The sequence below is a fragment of the Hemicordylus capensis genome, chromosome 2 (assembly GCF_027244095.1).
Source record: "Hemicordylus capensis ecotype Gifberg chromosome 2, rHemCap1.1.pri, whole genome shotgun sequence".
In the NCBI taxonomy this organism is placed as follows: Eukaryota; Metazoa; Chordata; class Lepidosauria; order Squamata; family Cordylidae; genus Hemicordylus; species Hemicordylus capensis.
Window position 1 is genome coordinate 367,558,063 of NC_069658.1, and position 21,206 is coordinate 367,579,268.

Below are 21,206 nucleotides of genomic sequence, written 5' to 3' on the forward strand. Positions count from 1 at the left end.
GGGTGGCCCAGAGCGAGTGGTGGTGTAGAGCACATAGGGTGCCAACTACCCCCATGGGTTGCTAACCCATGGGGTACTGGGTTCTGTTGTTTCTGAGATGTTTTGAGTTCAGATTCTCTGGTAGCATATGAGAGTGGATTCATGGTTTTTCATTGAAAATCTCATATGCTACCAAAGAATCTACACTCAGAAACAACAGAAACAACAGAAACTAACACCTCAGAAACAACAGAACCCAGCACCCCATGGGTTATCAACCCATGGGGGTGGTTGGCACCCTATGTGCACTACACCACTACTCGCTCCCGGCCACCCCAGTGCTCCCCAGGTGGAGTTATGGGTCTGCTGAAACCTCCATTATTCCCTATGGAGAAAAAACCTTAAAGAAGCTTAAACTTCAACAATTCCTAAGCAATCAGCCCTTTGCCCTATTCCCTTGGAATCTGGGTTGTGGCAGGCACCCCTTGGGACACTGCCACCCAACACACTGTTTTGCCCCTCAGGCCCCCTTTCTGCCCCAAAGACATGTCAACTTCAGAAATTCTTTAAAAAATCAGCCCTTTCGCCAATTCCTTTGGAATCTGGGTGGCAGAAGGCATCTATTGGGGCACTACCACCTGAACCACTCTTCTGCCCCCAAAACCCCCTTTCTGCCCCAAATCCACCCCAAATAACATCAACATCACACATCAACAGCAGCAGAGCTTTGGAAAAAACTAGGCAGATTTCCAAAGGTCATGCACATCCACATCCCCCCCATCCGAAATGCAATTGATCTACACACAACAGTGTGAAACAACAACAATGAAATGCACAGTGCCCCACTAGCCAATGAGGGTAAATGCACACTGGCCCACTAGCCAATGAGGGTAAAACTTACCCTTTAATTTGCTTAAAAGGAATAAGGAGGCAATTGCCAGCAGATCAGCCCATGCTTTCGCTGGCCAATCTGCGGGTTGGAAGGGCTGGAAATTCAAACAGATGTCAAAACTCAAAATGGAGACTGAAGGAGAAAGACTTTTTGTGATTGCAAAATGGAGTTCCAAAACAGCCGAAACAACAAAACGCTTTGTATCCGAAATAGGGACGTTTTGTTTTGGCTACAAAATTTTCTGTTTTGAGCATTGGGTGTTTTGTTTTGGCTACAAAACAGCCAAAATGGCCTGTTTTGTGCACAAAACATTTTGTATCCGAAACGAAATGCACATCCCTATCTAAAATGGCACCAAGTCATAGTACTGAATAGGACATTGGCCTACATGATATGCAAGGCCGGGGCGTAGCTATAATTGAATGAAAGGGTTCAAAGAACACGGGCCCCCAGCTCCTGAGGGCCCTCCAGCGCCATCCCTCCCTATTTTCTGCATTGTCTCCCTCACTATGGGGGGCCACCCGAGAGAGGGATGAACACGGGCCCCCTCTCCCCTAGCTACGCCCCTGTGCAAGGCAATGCCGGCATTTCCAATTGGCTGGAGCTGCTGTAAACATAAAAGTGATCTCCAGCACCAGTGTGCAGTTCTGCTACTACTTAAAATAGAGCTTATGTACTTGTGCAATGAAACTTACATTATTTCCACTGTCACTTGCTCAATTGTGCATGCTATGTCTATTATTCCCAAGGGAAATAGTGTGCGACATTCAGTCAGCAGTACCAGTAATTCCATTTTGTGCAACACCATTGCTGGGTGATTTAGAGCCCCACAGCAGCATGGGTTGGTCTGCACCGCCTGCGTTACACTACAAGGCATGTCAGTCACTGCAGTTTATTAGTAGCTGCTGTTCCTGCTGTAATATAAGGGCAATGTCACTTGTCTATTGTTGAGTTTGGCTGGGATGGGTTTAATGTCAGCACTAGGGATGTGTGAATTGATTTGGATACAAATTGGTTTGTACCCAAATCTAGCTGATTGGGGAGATTTGGAGACAGAACAATTTGGGTCGAAATCGAATCGTGCCAAATTTGATTTGAATTTATTCAAGATTAAGATTCCTCCTATTAATTCCCCCAGATTCCCAGCTTTCATTTAAAAAAGAAAGCTAAGCAATAGCCTTTGTAGAAGTCGAGTTATGAAGCAAAATGTATGGTCACTTTTTCAAGTGTTTAGATTCTTTGGTGTATAGTATTTTCCCCTCAATGAATCCCTATGAGGATTAATTACACACCTTAATTTCTTCTATTCGTTTTGACTGTCTTTGTATAGTGCCAGTTGTCAACTGCCATGTGCCAACTACACCGCCCTCCCACCCGCAAGGCAGTGGGGTACTACTCAGTTTATGTTCTAGGGATTTTTTCAAGTGTTTAGACTCTTTAGTGTCTAATAACCTTTCCTCATAATGAATCCCTATGAGGATTCATTATACACCAAAGAGTCTAAACGCCTCAAAAATTCCTAAAATATACACTGAGTACCCAGTGGCTTGCGGGTTGGGGTGTAGTTGGCACATGGGATGCCACTAATTCCCCACTTGCAAAGCAGTGAGGTCCAAATGAACAGAAGAAATGAAGGTGTGTAATAAAGACACCAAATAATCTAAGCACTTCAAAAATTCCTAAAAAATAAACTGAGTACCCCAATGTATGTGTCTCTGTGAGGGGGTGTAATTGACACGACATTGTCATGGAAGTTGACAGTTGACACTGTCCAATGACAGACAAAATAGACATAAGAAATGAAGGTGTGCAACGAATCCTCATAAAGATTCATCATGAGAAAAAATTATTATACACCAAAGAATTCAAACACTTAAAAAATAGTGATCACACTGTTTGCTCCATAACTCCACTTCTGCAAGGGAGTTTAGCATTTTCTAAAAAGAAAAAAAGCAAGCATACTGGGGATCCATGTTATGGTTAGGATAGGGCGACTTCGAATCCCCATTATTTCCTATGGTGAAAATATACAAAATCAGTAAAAATTAAGATAAAATCATTAAAAATCAACCAAGTGCCCTGCTGCCTTGAACTTTGGGTGGTAGGTGGCACCCATGGGGACCTACTTAACACCCAAATTTGGTCCCCCTAGGACCTCTATAAGTGGTCCGAATCAATCTGAATCCAAATTGAATCAAATCATATCCAAATCGAATCTGGGGTGATTCGGGGGAACAGATTCAGACACAAAACAAATCAAGGGGTGATTCAATTCAGGCACAAATTTAAGTTAAAAAACCAATCCGTGCACATTCCTAGTCACCACACCCATCTTATTTGCTCATGGCTCTGCTTCAGCTACTCATCAGTTGATACATACTACCAGTCTTGCATTTGTGGAACAGCAAAGCACCACCACCAGAGCTTTCATATCACTTCTAGTACAATAATGGGGTGGGGGGTATTCTCCTGTTCAGCTGAGAGCCAATGATAGATAATTATTGGGTAATAGGCATGCCTGTGTGAATCAGCTGTATTGCTCCTATTCTTCTCTCGTCCTCTCATGTATTCTCTGTTAAATTGTGGAATTATGTTATATCCACCATATGTTGATATCTCTCTCTTTTTTTTTTTTTTTTTTTTGCCTCTTCACAGAACTGAGACATGAGGAGATTGACGGCTGGTCTTCCTTTGTAAATATCCTTAAATACCGCTGAATGAAATGAAATTATGGCAAAGATCACAATAGCATTGTTTCATTCTTCTATACTTCTTTAAAAAAAACAATCACTGAAGGCAGTTTTGGGGTTCAACCTAAGCATGGCAAAATTTTAAAAACCACCTGTTTCTCCTAATTTTTTATTGCTTAAAATACTTGTTTGGATTGTTTGTAATAGAAGGGAGCAATTATCCCTTTTTTACATCTATATTCCGCTCTTCCTCCAAGGAGCCCAGAGCGCCATACATAGTTAAGTTTCTCGTCACAACAACCCTGTGAAGTAGGTTAGGCTGAGAGAGAAGTGACTGGCCCAGAGTCACCCCGCTAGTTTCATGGCTGAATGGGGATTTGAACTCGGGTCTTCCTGGTCCTAGTCCAGCACTCTAACCACTATTCCACGCTGGCTCCCAGTTATATTCAACACCATGTATCCTAGACATTCAGAGAAGTAGAAATAGAAGACTGTTTATGCAAGAGGAGAACCTGCTGGCTTACCATAGCCTATTATTCTGTCTGTAGGAATGCAGCAATCTCTGAGTCGTGCATCAGCCACTGGCACCTGTCAGGCTCCCAGATAGCACCTCACTTCCCTTACCAGGAGGAAGAAAGATAACCATGTTTTAGGTTGGCAGGCTTTCAGTACTAGAGGTTCCTGAGTAATCTTAGTACCCTGCCATTAATAAGAGTTAAATGGAGGAGAAAGATATGAGAATTCAGAATGCTTCCCCTTGGCTTCCTCCTATTAGCCTATCCCCTGCAAAACAGTAGTTCATTTCAATCTCTTGGAATTGATTAAGAAGGGGGGGTATTACTTTCTTTGCTTTGCATAATTCCTTAATGCCGATATGAATATAAGAAGTATTTATACAAGCTATTCCCATGATCACTAGAAACTGAGTTAAGGGAACCCAGCCTGGTTTCTAGTAATCGTCAGAACCACCGGGCTCGCAGGCGACAGTGGCTAGCCGGCCTAAAAACCCTTCCTGCTAAACGAGGTTAACGGAGTGAGCGCCCCGTTAACTTTTTTTTTAATCATGTGTAAGCCGCGGCTGAAACACACGGGGTGGAGGGAGAGGGATGGGGGGGGGACCCCAGAAAGGCACCGCACACTCGTACGGTGCCTTCCTGGGAGCTGGGGGCCCTGCGACAGCACTCCCCTTCCCCAGACCCCGCAAGCCGCAGCAGGGTGTGGGAGCACCCGACTGAAGCCACCATTTGTCTGGGCAGCTGATTCAGCCTCCCAGCAATGAGCGATTGCTCGTGTCCTCGCCAAGCCCCTTGAGGCTCTACACCTTGATCGTGTGTAGAGCCTCATATACTGCTTTTCAACAAAAGTTCCCAAAGCAGTTTACATGGATATAAATAAATAAAATGGCTCCCTGTCTCCAAAGTGCTCACAGTCTAAAAAAGAAACACAGGATAGAAACCAGGAACATCTGCTGGAGGGATGCTGTGCTAGGGGTGGATAGAGCCAGTTATTCTTCGAAGCTCTTCTCACGATCAGTGAGAAGAGCTTCTTGTGGGTCTGCAGGCAGAGTGGGCTTAGTCGGCTTTCCTCGCAGACGAGCAGCCACCAAGCCCTGGGAGGCCAGATCGGCCACCCACACGACTACCGGCTCCATCACAGAGCCAGTGGAAGTTCCAGGATACTCCACGTGAGCCCGTGGAGCATTCTGGAGAGACCCCTGAGGCCGGGAGGCTGGCTGCAGTCTCCATGCTCTGTCACCATACTCTATGGTGGCACACAAGCAAAAAAATGAGGGGAGGGGGAATTAGGTGGGCTAGCCGCCTTGCGAGCACCGGGCCCACCTGCAAGCCCGGTGATTCCGATGATCAGTAGAAAGCGGATTAGGTTTCCTTAGCCCGCTTTCTACCGATCATGGGAATAGCTTCTTCCCCTAATAAAGGTGCCTCTTTGCTCAGTTACCAGGGGAATAAACCCATTCATCACTCTGACAAGTTACATTCAGTTTCAGATGCAATTGGAAAGACACATTATGGGAAGGCAGATCATTCCCAATCCCTTTTCACTGTGATAGTGAGGGACACAGAAAGGTGTAACCCTTTCCCAATGCTAAATGGTGAGAGACAGAAATCTTGAGAGTCATTCCTTAGATGGCGGGGGTGGGAGGAGAGACATTAAATGTGCAATCCCGCTATGAAGAAAAAGCTCTTTGGAGGCTAAATTTGGGAGGAGAGACATTAAATGTGCAGTCCCGCTATGAAGAAAAAGCTCTTTGGAGGCTAAATCTGTAGGATGGCAGAGACTGCTCACCTGCTAATATCAGATTTTAATGAAATCTGTTATATGACTGATTTGTCTCACTGGATAACAAAGTATGTATTAAACCAACTAGAAGTTTTAATTCCCCCCCTCCCACCTACCTTTTTTTTTAAGTAAAAGCAAACTGGAGCCCCTGGCTATGATTCAGAGGAAGATTGCTGTGCATAAGTCCCACTGAAATCAGTAGAACAAGTTAGTTGTGACTCATTTAAGTGCTCTTCATTTCCATGTTTCCAATATGAGGCCAGAAACGCTGCAAGGCTTAAACTGGAAGCTCTGCAGATTAGAGACTGGTAGTTTGCTCCCCTGTAGCTGTTTCCAGAGGAAGAAATTTCAAACAGTTTCAGCTGGGGCTATATACCACATTTCCTAGTTCTCCTGGTATGAGAAGTGGGATGATACTTGAAGACCAGTCTGGTGCCACCAGCTGAAACTGCTGCATGCTCACAGGCAGGACAATTAAGTAAGGTAAGCCAGTAGGTTCTCTTTTTGCACCACCAGACAACTTCAGCCAGCCTAATTCCTACCTTGAGCCTCTGTACTACTTGTCGAAGGTACTTGCCTGCTTTGTGTCTGTTTACCAGACAGGCAATATCATAGGTTTGTTGATTCAGTAGGTTGCTAGTAAATTAAATCAAGCAAAGGTCCTTTGCCTCTATAACACAAAACTAAATGCAATAATAGAGTAGAAACCCCAATATCTAAGCAGACTATCAATATATATATTGTTCTTTGCTGTAGCCCCATATAAATATAACCCTATCCAGAAGAAACAGAATTTCCATTTTTATAAACCTAGGAGGGTTTGTCATGTAACCCTCTTCTCCCAAGCAACTTAGATACATGAGACATTATTGTAATTTGTGACGAGATTTAAAACTTTTCACAATGAAGGTATAAAGATTCTATCTTGCTCTTTTAAGCTAGTTTGGCAGGATGGTACTTCTTTTTTGACAGGAAGATAGTGATGATTATGAAAGCCCAGATGAGCTGGAAAACGAAGACTGTGTAGACTATGAAACTCCCAATGAAGATGGTGGGGATGATGAAAATGAAGCAGATTATGAACCTCCTCCATCAAATGATGAAGACCTACACCGCAATGCTATATTTCCTTCCAAATCACTTCCAACCAACTCACAATACATAGGTAATCATTTGTTTAACCTGCCTTCAAACATTTCAGTACAAATCTTGTACAGTAAAAATCAGTACACATTTGGAGCACTGTGTACAGTTCTGGTCACCATATCTTAAGAAGGAAATTGTAGAACTGGAAAAGGTGAAGAAGAGGGCAACCAAGATGCTCAGGGGCCTGAAGCACCTTCCTTATGAGGCAAGGCTATAGCATCTGAGGCTTTTTAGTTTAGAAAAGAGGTGACTATGGGGAGACACATGATAGAGGTATATAAAACAGGAGAGAGGAGAGGAGAGAAGGAGGGAGAGAGAGAGGGAGGGAGAGAGAGATCAGAAGCCATACTCTTGTGAGACAGGATTTCAAACAGGCTGGCCCACCGCTGATACAGAGAGAGGAGGAGAGGCAGGCACCATGGGGCAGCTGAGGATGACGCCTGCCACAAAGAGCCGAAGGACCTGGCACTTTCTGTGTGCAAAGCAGGGGTTCTATCCCATAAGTTCCCCCTGGACATAGGAAGCTGCCTTGCACTGAGTCAGGACTTTGGTCCACTTAGCCCAGTACTATCTACCCTGAGGAGCTCTCGAATTCCTCCCCACCTTTCCTACTCAAGAACCTTGCAGCTAGAAATTGAACCTAAGACCTTCAAAATGTATGTTTTGCACACTGAATTCCTTAAACTAATGACACACAGTGTGAAGAAGTCCTCACTTTTCTCCATCCTAAATCTCCTGCCAGTCAGCTTCATTAGATGACCCCGCAAGGAAAATGAGGCAAATAAAAATGAGGAAAGGAGATTTTGCTGGGAGGCTGTTGTTAGTTCTCTTTCTTCTGTTCTAGATTGTTGCTAGCTGAGGAGCAGCTGAGAGATCAAGGGGTGCCGACAACCTTCCCAAAATAGCTGTACAAAGGGGCCCCCAAACCTAATTTTGCATTAGGCCCCCAAATTTCTAGAACTGGCCTCATATTCTTGGACTTGAAATGGAAGCAGGATGACAGAGAGAGGAAGAGAAAAAGCAGTAGACTCGAGCTGGTTGTTGGAGCTTTGGGGCCTTTACGTTCTCAAGAAGACTTGTGTTTGGGATACTGAGTGCTTGAATCTTGGATCTTGGACTGGGTCTGTTTTGAGCGGTGCTTAGGCTGTACTCCCATGTTTCTTTGTAGATCAAGATTTCTGCTATTTTTTCCTGATGGCTGTCTGAGATCCTTTGCACCTGACCAACCGGATGGCAAGCTCTTTCCTTCTGTGTCTCTCTCTCTTATACAGGACCTCTCTCTCTGAGGACCTGGATTTTCTATAGATTCTATTGTTCTGCAAAGGCACAGCTTTTCATAGGGGCAGGCTGAGAATACCAAAGACAGAGGTCTTTCCTCTGCTTGGCTTGGTTAATCCTTTTATTGGTGAAGTTGCCTTGTTCTGGATTAGCTGTCAGTGAGGGTTGTTTTCCTGGGAAAACAAGTCAGTTACCTTAATCTCTGTTCTCCTGACAAAGGTTCAAGGACTTCTGATTCTTCTACTCAGGAGGTGGGGACATGTTAATTAGCTTGATGGATGGAGAAAATATTCCTGGTTGGGAGTGGCACTTTAATTAAAAATTTGAAATAAGTGGGACTGCCTCAGTTATGCATGCCAAGGGGGCTGTTTCTGAAAACATGCATGGCTTCCCAGGAGATTGTGTCTGATAAACCTTTCTTATTCAAGAGAAGTAAGGGAACTAGGGGTTAGTTTGCACTCCACCCTTTCAAAAAGTCACTTTTTTGGTCTGTCTTGCTCTGTATGAAAGGGCTTTGAGTACCTCAGTTAAGAGATAGCTTAGGGTAAAGTAGGTTGGAAAGGGGGTCACTTTTAACTAATTGTTTGGTTTTCTCTGAATGTTCTTGCTTCCTTTAGATAGACCTGCAACAGTGTCTAAAACATTGCTTCAGCCTCCTGTTCCACCACAAAGGCCCGGATCCTCCCCTGTACCAGCAGCAAGTGGAGGCAGAGGCACTGGGGTACGTTTCTTTGCTACAAAAATGTTGCTTGCTTTTGCATTTATTTATTCTCATTAAAAACATAGCAGTCCAGTTCTGAGTCATGGGGAATTTGTACATATTAGTGTATCTATGTCTGTAAGCCTGTATCTATGTCTGTAGGGTAAAGGTAAAAGTAAAGTTGTGACATCAAATCAGTGTGAACTCCTGGCGACCACAGAGCCATATGGTTTTTTTTGCTAGAATACAGGAGGAGTTTACCATTGCTATGTTCCACGCAGTATGAGATGATGCCTTTTAGCATCTTCCTATATCACTGCTGCCCAATATAGGTGTTTCCCATAATCTGGGGAAAGTACCATGGTTTGAACATGCTCCCTAGGCAGGTTACTTCCCTGCTGTGCCATTAGGTGGCTATCTATGTCTGTACAGGCTTCCTATTACCTTAAAGGCATAATTCACCTTAAAGGCATAATTCATTAGCCCTACTTCTGAAATTACCAGTTGTTTACATTATTCTCTTCTATCTGTTTATCCAGGAGCATTTTCAGACAGCAGGCTTTAATGCAGGTTTACTGCGAGGCTTTACTGTGAGTTCCAATTTGCTCCCCCAAAACAATGCAAAAATTGGATTATTTTTTTTACCCCACACAAAAAATCAGGCTACATTCCAACGCCTAATAAAAAACCTGAAGTGTGTGTGCACGACTTTGGCTCACAGGGACTTTGGGGTAAATCTGGCCAATATGTGAATGCACCCTCTATTCCAGAGAAGTGATCTAAAAGTCCTGTCTGGAAATGCTCCAGGTCAGGGTGCGCACGTGAGTCAGAGCTGGGATAGCAAAATGAAGATCTTCAGTAAAATGGTGCTTACATTGTAGCTTTATGTGTCTAGACTACCTGGAAATTGACTTGGTCACAAACAATGTTCGTAAATCAGGAAAGAAACAGGTCTGTGAAGCTTTGCATACTGTTAGTGACAAACAGACTTTGACTTCTATCTCTGTTACTTCAGCAGCTACCTTCTTATTCTCCTTCAAGCAATGGAAAAAATATCAGGTCATTTAAACGTGAGTGCTCTTATGCATCCCTATTTAAAATTGCATCCTTTTGTACGTGTTTATTGTCCAAAACACAAAATATTACATGTTTATCTTTCCACCTTTTCTACAACTCTTCTAATTGTTCAGTTGCTGAATTAGGTTATTATTGTAACTCTAAAAACAAATACACTTCATATGATAGAAGGGATATGAAATACTGTGCTTTGATTATGCTGATCTATGACTGTAATAAAGGATGATGACTGTGCTTTAATAGCATAAAGTTTGACCCAACATTTTTTCTTCACACCAGCTCCAGCTCCTTCTATAGATAGAAGGAATAAGCCCCCACTTGATTGGTCTGGGCCACCATTCGACAGAGACCTCCCAGGAGCAGGTTAGCACTGGTTTATGGTCTTAAGTGAACAGTTAACATTATTTGTTCAATGCAGTATATGAAACTGATAGGAAATAGGATAGCCACAGGCCAATACATGCTGCAGACTATTATAAAATGACTGGCTGAGACGTCAAAAGTAAAACTCCAGAAATGTGTTATGGGCCAAGCAATGGACAAGCAATGTGTTATGAGCAAGCAATGGACAAGAGGTCCTCATGTAATTGAGAAATAATCTCCAAGGAGTATTTCTGGGATGTTGTGGGTATTTTTATTGTGTACACTTCAAACCTGCTGAAAAACTGGATAAAGGCTAGAGAAGAGTTTTAAAAAGGAAAAGCATAACTGAAGATAAAGATGATGCAAATTCATTGCCAGCAACATTTTAAATAGGACTTCATCATAATACATCACAATCTGATTATAAACAAGAGAGAGATGCCTCTCACAGGTATCAAATCTGATATCAAATAATAACAAAGTTCAAAGTAGCAGGAATTGATAAACCATAACGATGAATGGACCTGAACAAGGAAACAGGTTCTCAAAAGTCACAATATTTTTCTTTTTAAATTTCCAAAAGCTCAAAACTCTGCCTTTAGTCTAAGTGAATTATATGTCTATAATCTAGTTTAGTCCTGTACAATAGCATAGACATGCAAAGTTCTTTCTTGCTGTCTCTTTGGATAATTTATTTGTAGAATACCAGCATTTTACAGCTGGTAAAGGGATATAGGGATGTGATTGTGATTCAGAATTGTGATTCAGTTGCCGAATTGCAGAGCATATCCCTTAAAAACCGAGGGCTTGCACAGCCCCTTTAGAGCGGAGGAGAGCAGGTCCATACCTGCTCTTCTTTCACCTGCCGTCATAGCCATCATCCTGGTGCTTCCCCCAACTATGCTTGCTCACTGGCGGGGCATCTCCCAGATGCCTCTGTGCAACACCAGCATGCGGGGGCAGCTGGGCTAAGCCCTGATGGTACACAGGCATAGCTGGTGGGGAGCGCCAGGATGATGGCAATGGTGGTGAGTGGAGGAGAAGCAGGTATGGACCTGCTCTCCTCCACTTTAAAGGGGCCGTGTAAGCCCTCAGTTTAAAAGGGATATGCCCCACAATTTGGCAGCCAAATCGCGATTCAGCACATCCCTAATAAACAGAGTTTGGGCATAGTAGTTGTATACTTTGTCAGTACTGCAAAAGTGGAGATGTTTACTACCTAGTGCAAATATACTTATGCTTGTTTTGTGAAGAGTATGAACCACATACATGTGCAGACATACCACAGAAAATAGACCTGTGATTATGTGAGAGATTGAGTGACATTTACCCACATATATTAATGTATTCTCCCTCAGAAGAGAGTTGTATCCATTGACTATTATGGGTCCTGCTCCTAGACAGGGCCAATCACAGAGCTTTGCCTATCACCTGGAGGGAGGAGCAATCCCCTCAGCCCTCAGTTTTTCACCCTGTATTGCTCCAGCACGTGCTAAATTGGTTGCTTCGTGTTCTTTACAGTTTGAAGCCTTTCTGAGGATTCTCTTGTTCTTTGTTTTTGTTTCTTTCTCCTCTTGAATTCCCTGCGTGCCTTAGTGCTAGTCAGGGGAACCAGGGAGACAGACCGTTAGCACATGAACTGAGTTCGCCTCCGCTGCAGCTTTTTGGCGTGCTTTTCCAACATGGCCGCTGAGGCCTCACTCAGTGAGAGAGAGATTTCTGCCTTTCTCTCGGAGGATTCTGTGGCTCACTCTGTGTGCAGGGCTGAATGGGTGGCGGCGACTCATCCCACACCCGATACTTGGCATTTGAAGGTGAAGAAGAAGGGGGCAGCGAGAAGAAAGTTCAGCGGGACTTAGGCAGCACATAAGACTCTACTTTGGGAGGGGTTGCCGGCCAAAGGGGGACCCAGTGCCTCAGCACCATAAGTGGGCAATTTACCCATGCCCCATGCTGTGGGGGAAGAGACAGAGGGGACTTCCCCAGGGGCTCAGGCTACAGACGATCTTTCTGGCGCCCTGCATATCAAGCGTTTCCATCCGTCAGAGGCCTCTCTTCAGGCAGCCTTGCCTGCGGACAATGAGGAGGATGAGAGTCCCCCAAGGTTTGCAGCTTTGATCCACCACGTTATGACAGAAGAGTTTAGAAAGCTTCCCTGGCTGCCTGTTCCCACCAATTTGCTGCTGGAGCCTACTGAGAAGACCATGGCCACCATTTGGGTGCTTGTTGCACAGACTGCTTCAGGCTCCCGGCCCTTGAGGCAAGAGCAGGGGCCACCCATGCTGTCTCTATATGAGTCTCCTATCCCTACATGCCCAGTTCCTGCAAGCCCTGCAGTGCCTCTTCTGCCTATTAGACCTGTTCCTTTTGACCCCTCTGAGGCCTCTGACTCAGGCAGAGAGGAGCGGGAGCTCTCCAGGGACGAGGGTGAGTCTGGCTCTGCTCAGCACCCTCCTCATCGTTTGTTTGTTCAATCTGACTTCCCTGTGCTCCACCATAAGGCTTGCAAAGGTCTCAGACTGTAAGGGGTGGCACAGCCTGTTCCTGAAAATCCTGATGGGGACCCAACAGTGCTGCCCTCCCTCAGGGTGCCCGAGGTGTCAGTACCCTGCCCGCAGTTATTCCCAGATCTTATTCAGGCGGAATGGGATAGGCCCACTGAGAGCAAAGGGCCTCCGCCTGCAGTTAGGCGTTTTTACAATACAGGCAAGCCTATTATGGATAAGCTTAAGGTGCCACCTATAGATGCTGAAGTGACTGCCTTGGTGACTGGGGCTGTCCTTCCCAAAGAAGGTGATGACATGCTCAATAATCTGGATGACAAGAAATGTGATGTCACCATACATAGGCCACATGAGGTTACTGCCCTTTCCCTATGCACTTAAATGTCCAATTCCATTTTTGCCAGGGCAGCAATTCTGTGGGTCAAAGAATTGACTCCGCTTGTACCTCCTGAGCTGCCAGGCTTGTGCCAGGGCCTCAACAAGCTGGGCAAGGCTGCGGCCTTTATGGCAGACTCTTCACTTGACACGGTCCAGTTGTCAGCTAGAGCTCTGGCATCAGACGTTACTGTTCATTGGATGCTCTGGCCCAAGAATTGGAAGGTTGAACAGAATTAACCTCATCAACTCGGCCTTCAAGGGGGCTAAGCTGTTTGGTGAGATGCTTGGACCCATACTAGTTGAGACAAAGGACAAGAAAAAGGCCATGTCTTCTACCAGTCAAAGGCCTTTCTGTCTACTCCTTCCAATTCTAGAGGTTACAAACCGGGTTTTGTCCCCACCAAAATAAGTGGGACAGGTTTGCCTGGTCCAAGCCGTAGTCTTCCTTTCGGGACAACGCTCTTCACAGGCTCCAGCAGGGTGGTCAACATGCCAAGCCTGGATTCAAGTGCAATGCCAACCAATGACTGCTTTCATGGCCGGTTACTGCCGCCTTTCCAGGTGTGGGGCAGGTTGCAGGTGTTTGCACAGAAGTGGTTGAGCACATGTTCAGACACATGGATTCACCAGATCATATCCCAGGGATACTGTATGGAGTTCTCCCCCATCTCCCCGGTCGTGCAAGAGGTCCAAGCATGCCCTGATATTGGAGGCGATTTAACATCTATCCAGGATACAGGCAATTGAGCTCACCGGAGGAAAGGGGCCAGGGAGTGTATTCCATTCTTTTCCTGGTGCCAAAGAAGAATGGGGAAAGGAGGGCCATCCTGGACCTCAAATTTGTTGATTAGTTCCTGAGAAGGAGGGGATTCCAAATTGAGACCCTCCATTCAATTCTGATGGCAATCCCGCGAAATACATTTCTAGCATCTGTAGACCTCAAGGAGGTGTACCTCCATGTCCCTATTCATGTCCAGGACAGACACTTTCTTTGGTTTGTGTACAACTCTCACTATCAGTATCAAGCTCTGCTCTTCAGTCTCTCAACTGCACCATGAGTGTTTACTAAGATCATGGTGGCACTCATGGTGCACTTGAGGACCAAGGGAGTCATATTTATCCTTGCTTAGATGATCTTTTGATCAAGTCCCGTCTGCTCTGAGAAGCCAGGGGGATGTCAAGGCGACCTTCTTGGTACTGGAAGCCCACTGGAAGCCTTGAGTTCCTCTTACCTTGGCAGGACCAGGTTATGGGGAGGTCAAGACTCAGGGACTGTCAGAGTGAGTTTAACTGTGTCTAAATTGGTGGGTGTCCCCAGCCATAAGAAAGGGGATCAAGTTTCTACCGCTAAAGCATATCCAAGTAACAACAGATGCTAGCCTTCAGGGCTGGGGTGTGTGTGTGTGTGTGTGTGTGTGTGTGTGTGTGTGTGTGCGCGCGGGGGGGGACACACTGTCAGCAGCTCATAGTGCAGGGTGTCTGGTCTGAGGAGGAGAGATCAAACAGCATAAATTAGCTGGAAATCCAGGCGATAATACATTCTCATGGAGTTCTTGACCATCCTCCAGCACCATCACATCCTAGTTCGGACTGACAGTGCAACTGCCAAGGCCCACATCAACTGCCAGGGCGGTAGGTCCCGGACTTTGATGAAGGAGGCAACTATACTACTGACATGGGTGGAGGTCAATCTGCTATCTCTGGAGGCCGACCATGTAAGTGGGGTGTCAAACACAGTAGTGGATTGGTTAAGTCACTTGCAAATAGATCCAGGGGAGTGGTCGCTGAGCAATCATGCCTTCCAGCAGATCGTGCAAAGGTTTGGCCTGGCAGTTATGGACCTGTTCGCTACCCTGAAAAACACCAAGCTAAACCAGTTCTTGACCCCAGGAACCAAGGGGGTGGATGCCCTGACATCCTTCTGGCTGCGGGGTCTGACATACGCCTTCCCACCCACAGCAATAATTCCGCAGACGGTCCAGCGTATTCGGCAAGAGATGGTGGAGATCATCTTGGTAGCTCCACATTGGCCACACTGGCCCTGGTTCTCAGACCTGGTGGAGCTGTTCAGCGAGGCTCTGATGGCCCTGGGTTGTCACATCCAGCTTCTCAGGCGGGGGCCAGTGTTCCATCTGGAGCCAGAATGGCTCAATCTCTTTGCTCAGAGATTGAGCGGAGCTCCCTAGAGGCCTGTGGGTATTCTAGTTCAGGGTTCTATCATGGCTTCACATCGGTAGAGTCAGGGTGTATGAGTCAACCGGATGAATTGAGTTCCTCGTGGTATGAGTCTCAAGGAGTTCCACCGATATAGGCGTCTGTTGCTCAGGTGTTGGGGTTTTTTCAGAAGGGGCTGGATAGGGGCATTCAGTGCAACAGACTTCATCACCAAGTTTTTGCCACTGCCTCGGTTTTGGAGGTGCAGGGTGTGCCTTCTCTTTCAGGGCATCCGCATATCCAAGGATTCCTGAGAGGAGCAGCTATCCTGAAGCCCCTATGGTGCATAGATTTCCCACTTGGGATCTGAACCTGGTTCTTAGAGTTATATGGGCACCGTTTGAGCCCTTAACATCAGTATCTTTGAGACTTCTATCCCTTAATGTATTGTTTTTGGTGCAGTCACGGCCACCAGGTGGGTCTCTGATTTAGGGGCTTTGTCCATATGGAAGGAGCTGTGCTTAATTTTCCCAGAGTATGTGTTACTCTGTATTGATCCTACTTACTGCAGAGCCTTAAAGATTTATTTAAGACACACCAGCTCTTTTAGGGTCTCTGAGTCTCTCTTTGTTTCTTTTAGGGATTGTTCTCTTGGTAAGAGAGATCCACTCTAGCTTGATGGATCTGTCAATGTATTCAGCTGGCCTATTCCACTGCTGGTGTGTCTTCTCCTGGGGGCATTACGGCCATTCGACCAGGAGTGCCGCTACCTTGGCTGCCTTTTCTACCTTGGCTCCACAGGTGGATATTTGCCGGGCTGCCACATGGGCATCATTGTCTACTTTTGTGAGGCATTGCAAGATACAGAACTGGGCCTCAGCCGATGCTGCTTTTAGCAGGTGGGTCCTGCAGCAGGTAGTTTCTACCCAGGGACCAGACTCTACAACTCCCACCTAAAGTTTTTCTGCAGGGACTCTGGTAGGTCCCATAATGATCAGCGGATACAACCCTCTTCTGAGGGAGAATGAATTGTTGACACTGACCTGAAGGGTCATTCTCCTCAGAAGTATGGGTTGTATCCGCCCTGCCTGTTTCTTGTCTGATGTGTTTCCTTTCCTGTCCTTGCTCTATGGGCAGTGTTCCTATTCAGGGTAGACTGTTCTCCCTGGAGGGTGTTGTGTTAGTACTAAGAATTATTCCTTGGGGTTTTTCCTTTACCCTCAAGAATGTTGTTACCCTGTTTTTTACAGTCTGTTTGTTCCTGTTCTTATTGACTTCAGAGTGTTAAAGAGCTGGCTACATACTGAGGGCTGAGGGGATTGCTCCTCCCTCCTGGTGATAGGCAAAGCTCTGTGATTGGCCCTGTCTAGGAGCAGAAAGTCGAGGCAACCCATAATAGTCTGTAGATACAACCCATACTTGTGAGGAGAATTACACTTCAGGTAAGTGTCAACGATTCATTCCTTGTAATGAGATGTTAATACATATACACTCCCAAAGCCACATTATTATATCCTATTAAAGCCACACAATTAAACCTGACCAGAACAATTTGTACTGCTCAAAACTAAACTAGTTACTTTTTGACTCACCTTTTTCTCTGTTTATTTCATTTTTTAAAAAAAATCAGGCAGAAGAGGATTTGCTGAAATGGTAAGAAGTCCCTTCAATACTAATGTAACCTACTTTAATTCATTTTCAAATATACTAACCCTTGCTTTAATTTCTGCTTTTGTTTCTTTCTCTCTTGCAGCCTTTGGCACCAAAGCTCAGGTATTGACTTAATTTTCTGTTGCATGCACTGGCAGGATTATCCATTTAGTATGGCATTAAAAGTAATTAGTCTCTTTTATACTATTTTTCTTTTTAGGTATCTGGGAGAAGAGTTAGCAAAGATACAGAAGCCTCCTGTGCCATCAACTGATAAAAAAAACAATCCAACCAATAGAAAGAAACCACCACTCATAAAGTAAAGATACATTACCATGTTTGAAGTGATTCTGCTTAAATATGTAAAAGTGTCCTGCATATTTGCCATTTCCTCTCCATATCACCACTGTAGACTGTGTGATCACATGTGAAGTTGTCTTCAAGTGTTGGTTCAAAGGAGCTCTAGAAGACAAGATTGTAAGGTTGTAACACAAATACAACAGGGTTTCACACAACTAGAAAGCAAAGTTAAGAATGAACACAGGGAGCACTAGTGGCAGGTTCACATGACCATTGTCCAGATGGTAAAACATTGGCAGGCAAGGACTCCTAGCAGGCATGTCATGTGAACCTGCCCAACTCCAGTTCCCATGCCACATTTCTCCACTTCCAGACCGGGCAGTGGTTGTGTGAACATGCCCTAATTCAGGGATTCCCAACCATTGGCTCTCCAGATGTTGCTGAACTACAACTCCCACCATGCTTAGCCACAATAAATTGTAGCTGGGGATAAGTGTTGTAGTTTAGCCACCTCCGGAGTACCACCGCTTGGTAACCCCTTCCCTCAGCGTTACGGTGGCACTACCTGTGTGTCAGTATGCAGGTTGTGCCAAATTCTGATAAAATGGGTGGATAGGGGATTCAAATGAAGTGCAGCATGGACAAGAATGCTGAACCCTTCCCCTGCGAAGCCTTTCCCACAAAATGCCAAGCCATTTTTCTCCTGATGGGCTGTAAGACAGGACTCACTCCCACCATGAAAAAGATCAGAACAGAGGTGGTTTGACCCCACCCACGCTGCTCTTTACATCCCCTGCTCTAATTTTTAAGAATTTGGCATGACTCGGATGCTAACATACAGGTCATGCACTTTAATATCTAGTTTGCCTCTATAGTTCATTTGCACATAGGAAGAATGCTGAGATCTTCCTTCCCAGTGCATGTCCCCCCTACAGTATACCAAGAACATCTTTTGCAAAGGTGTATGGATTAATTTTATACAACATGCTGTGGAGGCAAACAGGTAAGAATTAGTGCACTTTACGAAGTGTAAAGAAGTAGAGGGGATTAGGATCAGGAGGATGCATGCTATGAGGATAGGGGAAAAATTCCTCCTATGTGATATAGGAAGGTTTCAGGAGGGGAAGAAAAGAAAAAGGACACCTTTCCCCTTTTCCACTCTTTAAAAATTTTCCCTGCCCTCTCTATGTGCCCTAAACAGTAGACAAGGCTGTGTTTCAGGCCTTCTGGTTGCATCCCTGTGAAGGACTGGGGATATACTGAAACACTTTGTTGCAGGTATCCACTGATAGTCTCCTAGCATTAAATGAGCTGTTCCAAGAAAATAGATGTGAATTATTAGAAGTGTGATTAACCTACTTTCCAGTAGGTTTATCAGATCACCCAGCATTCTCTGTGTGTGTGTCTGTGTGTCGATCCGTGTGTCCCTCCCCCATCAACTTCACAATGCCTGGACCAATATGAACCAAATCAGGTACAGTTGTAGGGACACATAGGGACACCTTAATAGCATAGTTTGTGATGATGTCATCCACCCTGATCCAAGATGGTGGATGCGTAAACTTTTGAGGCCCAAGTGGGCTAATTTGTGAACCACCTAACTGATTTGAACCAAATTTGCTACAGCTGTAGGGACACATAGGGACACCTCAACGGCAAAGACTGTGATGATATCATCCACCCCAATTCAAGATGGTGGACACATAAACTTTTGAGGCACAAGTGCACAAACTTGTGGACAGCGTAACCAATTTGAACCAAATTTGCTACAGCTGAATGGACACAAAGGGATGCCCCAATGGTATAGTTTGTGATGATGTCACCCACCCCGATCCAAGATGTTATATACATAAACATTTGAGGTGCAAGTGCAATTACTTGAGGACTGTCTAACCAATTTGAACCAAATTTGGAACAGCTGTAATCAGTGACACACAGGGACACCTCAATGGTACTGTTTGTAATTATGACATCCACCCCGAGCCAAGATGGCGGACACATGAACCTTTGAGGTGCAAGAGATCTAACTTGTGGACCTCGATTTGCACCAAATTTAGTCCAGATGTAGAGACAGTGAAAGGAAAATAGGCTGATTAGTTCTTACTAGAACAACTTGTTTTATTCTGTGCCAGCCTTTCATTCTGACTATATTGAAAATTAATCTTTATTATTCCTTTTTTCTTTTAGGAACAGTCCAGTATCTGAAAGAAGGGCAGATGTGAGTATATGCTTATCACAAAAAGACTATTCAGAATATGAATATATCAGACTTGCTCAACTTTGGCTCCCCAGCTATTTTTGAACTACAACTCCCATAATCCCCAGCCACAGTGGCCAATATTATTATTATTATTTCTTGTTTACACAGTCAGACAGGTATTATTGACTGGATTGTTTTTAATAATAATAATAACAACAACAACAACAACAACAACAACAATATTTGTCCCCCACTCCTCCAGTACACTACTGCTCGGGGTGGCTCACAACAATAAAATAGATACAATATACAATAAAAGCAATAAAATTAACCAAATTAACCAACCAAGTTAAAAGTCAGGTTAAAAACCACGATCAGTATTAAATTGCAGATTAATTTTTTTTTAAGCTAAGAATTGAGAATTATAAAAGCTAAAGAACTAAAGAAGTAAAAAACCTACCAGATATAACCACAGAGGGGCATTAAAAGGCCTCTTTAAAAAGATGTATTTTTAGGGATTTTTAAAAAAATACTGAGGCAGGGCCATTAAAAACAATAGCCATGGATTATGGGAGTTGTAGGCCAACATCTGTAAGACGGCCGAAGTTGAGCAGACCTGGTCTATATAGTCAGAATATGAATACAGTGTACACTCATACAGGTGTCTGTAAACATGCACATGTTTTTGTGTGAATGACTTTACATGCATTCATTTTTAAAATGAACTTGGATGTAGGCCCCATCAAATGCAGGATGCAGATTGGAAGTGTGCTACTGTTCGTGCATTGAACATAGTAAATGAATAACTGTCAGTGCATATGGATCTGTATGTGCACATGTTCACAGACTGTATATATGTTGGCACACAGGAAAAGTCTTTTGTCTACCGTGACACTCGCAGTATTTTTAATATGTGGGTTTTTGAGGGCAGATCAGCAACTGAATTAACAAGAATGTAAGAATATAAAACAGGATATTTATGCAAATATGCATTAGCAGAAACATTTCACTTAACATATTCCCATCCCACATATTTCTTTCCTCATTCCCCCCCCCCCCCCGTCTCCAAAGCAGAGGTCATGCTCAGCCATTCGGTGCGGTGCAGGCCAGCATACAGCACGGCAACCACACCACCCGGGGAAGACTAAAGAGGATTTGGGGGTTCCCCGGGGGTGTGGAGGCCCTGGACTTCAGCCCCGAAGTCCAGGGGTCAGAATGCCTCTGAAGCGATGAAGTACATATAGAAGGACTTGGGTTCTTTGGCTCTCTGCCATTGATTTTCCAAGTAATGATATTTTACAAGAGAATAATAATTTCAAGATTGACCTTGTGAAACCTTGATCAATGGTTAAATGAACTGATTTCTACAAGACTGATTAAAAGATGCATCTCTATCAGACAGCAGGATGTTTTTGCTTTAAAAAGTAATTATTTTCAGGAAATTGTACATACAACAAAACCAAAACAGGTAGCAGGTGCCATCTTAGGAGAAGCATAGCCATCCTTTCACAGAGGAGGAAAGAGCTTTTCTAAAATGGTGCCTGCTATGCCTTGTGTGTGCATTTTTTTAAAAAAAGAATGTTTTCTTATTCATTAT

The 21,206-nt window shown here is 44.5% G+C and overlaps 1 protein-coding gene across 1 annotated transcript in view; it reads left to right on the forward strand.

The window, feature by feature from the left end:
• Positions 1–21,206, forward strand: part of LCP2 (lymphocyte cytosolic protein 2) — an 88,097-nt gene that overhangs the window by 57,127 nt on the left and 9,764 nt on the right. Inside the window, exons 6-14 of the mRNA XM_053298013.1 lie at positions 3,527–3,564; positions 6,832–7,024; positions 8,901–9,004; positions 9,999–10,053; positions 10,340–10,423; positions 17,090–17,112; positions 17,213–17,232; positions 17,330–17,428; positions 19,597–19,627. Coding sequence (XP_053153988.1) covers positions 3,527–3,564; positions 6,832–7,024; positions 8,901–9,004; positions 9,999–10,053; positions 10,340–10,423; positions 17,090–17,112; positions 17,213–17,232; positions 17,330–17,428; positions 19,597–19,627 — 647 coding nt within the window. The remainder of the gene's footprint in view (positions 1–3,526; positions 3,565–6,831; positions 7,025–8,900; positions 9,005–9,998; positions 10,054–10,339; positions 10,424–17,089; positions 17,113–17,212; positions 17,233–17,329; positions 17,429–19,596; positions 19,628–21,206) is intronic.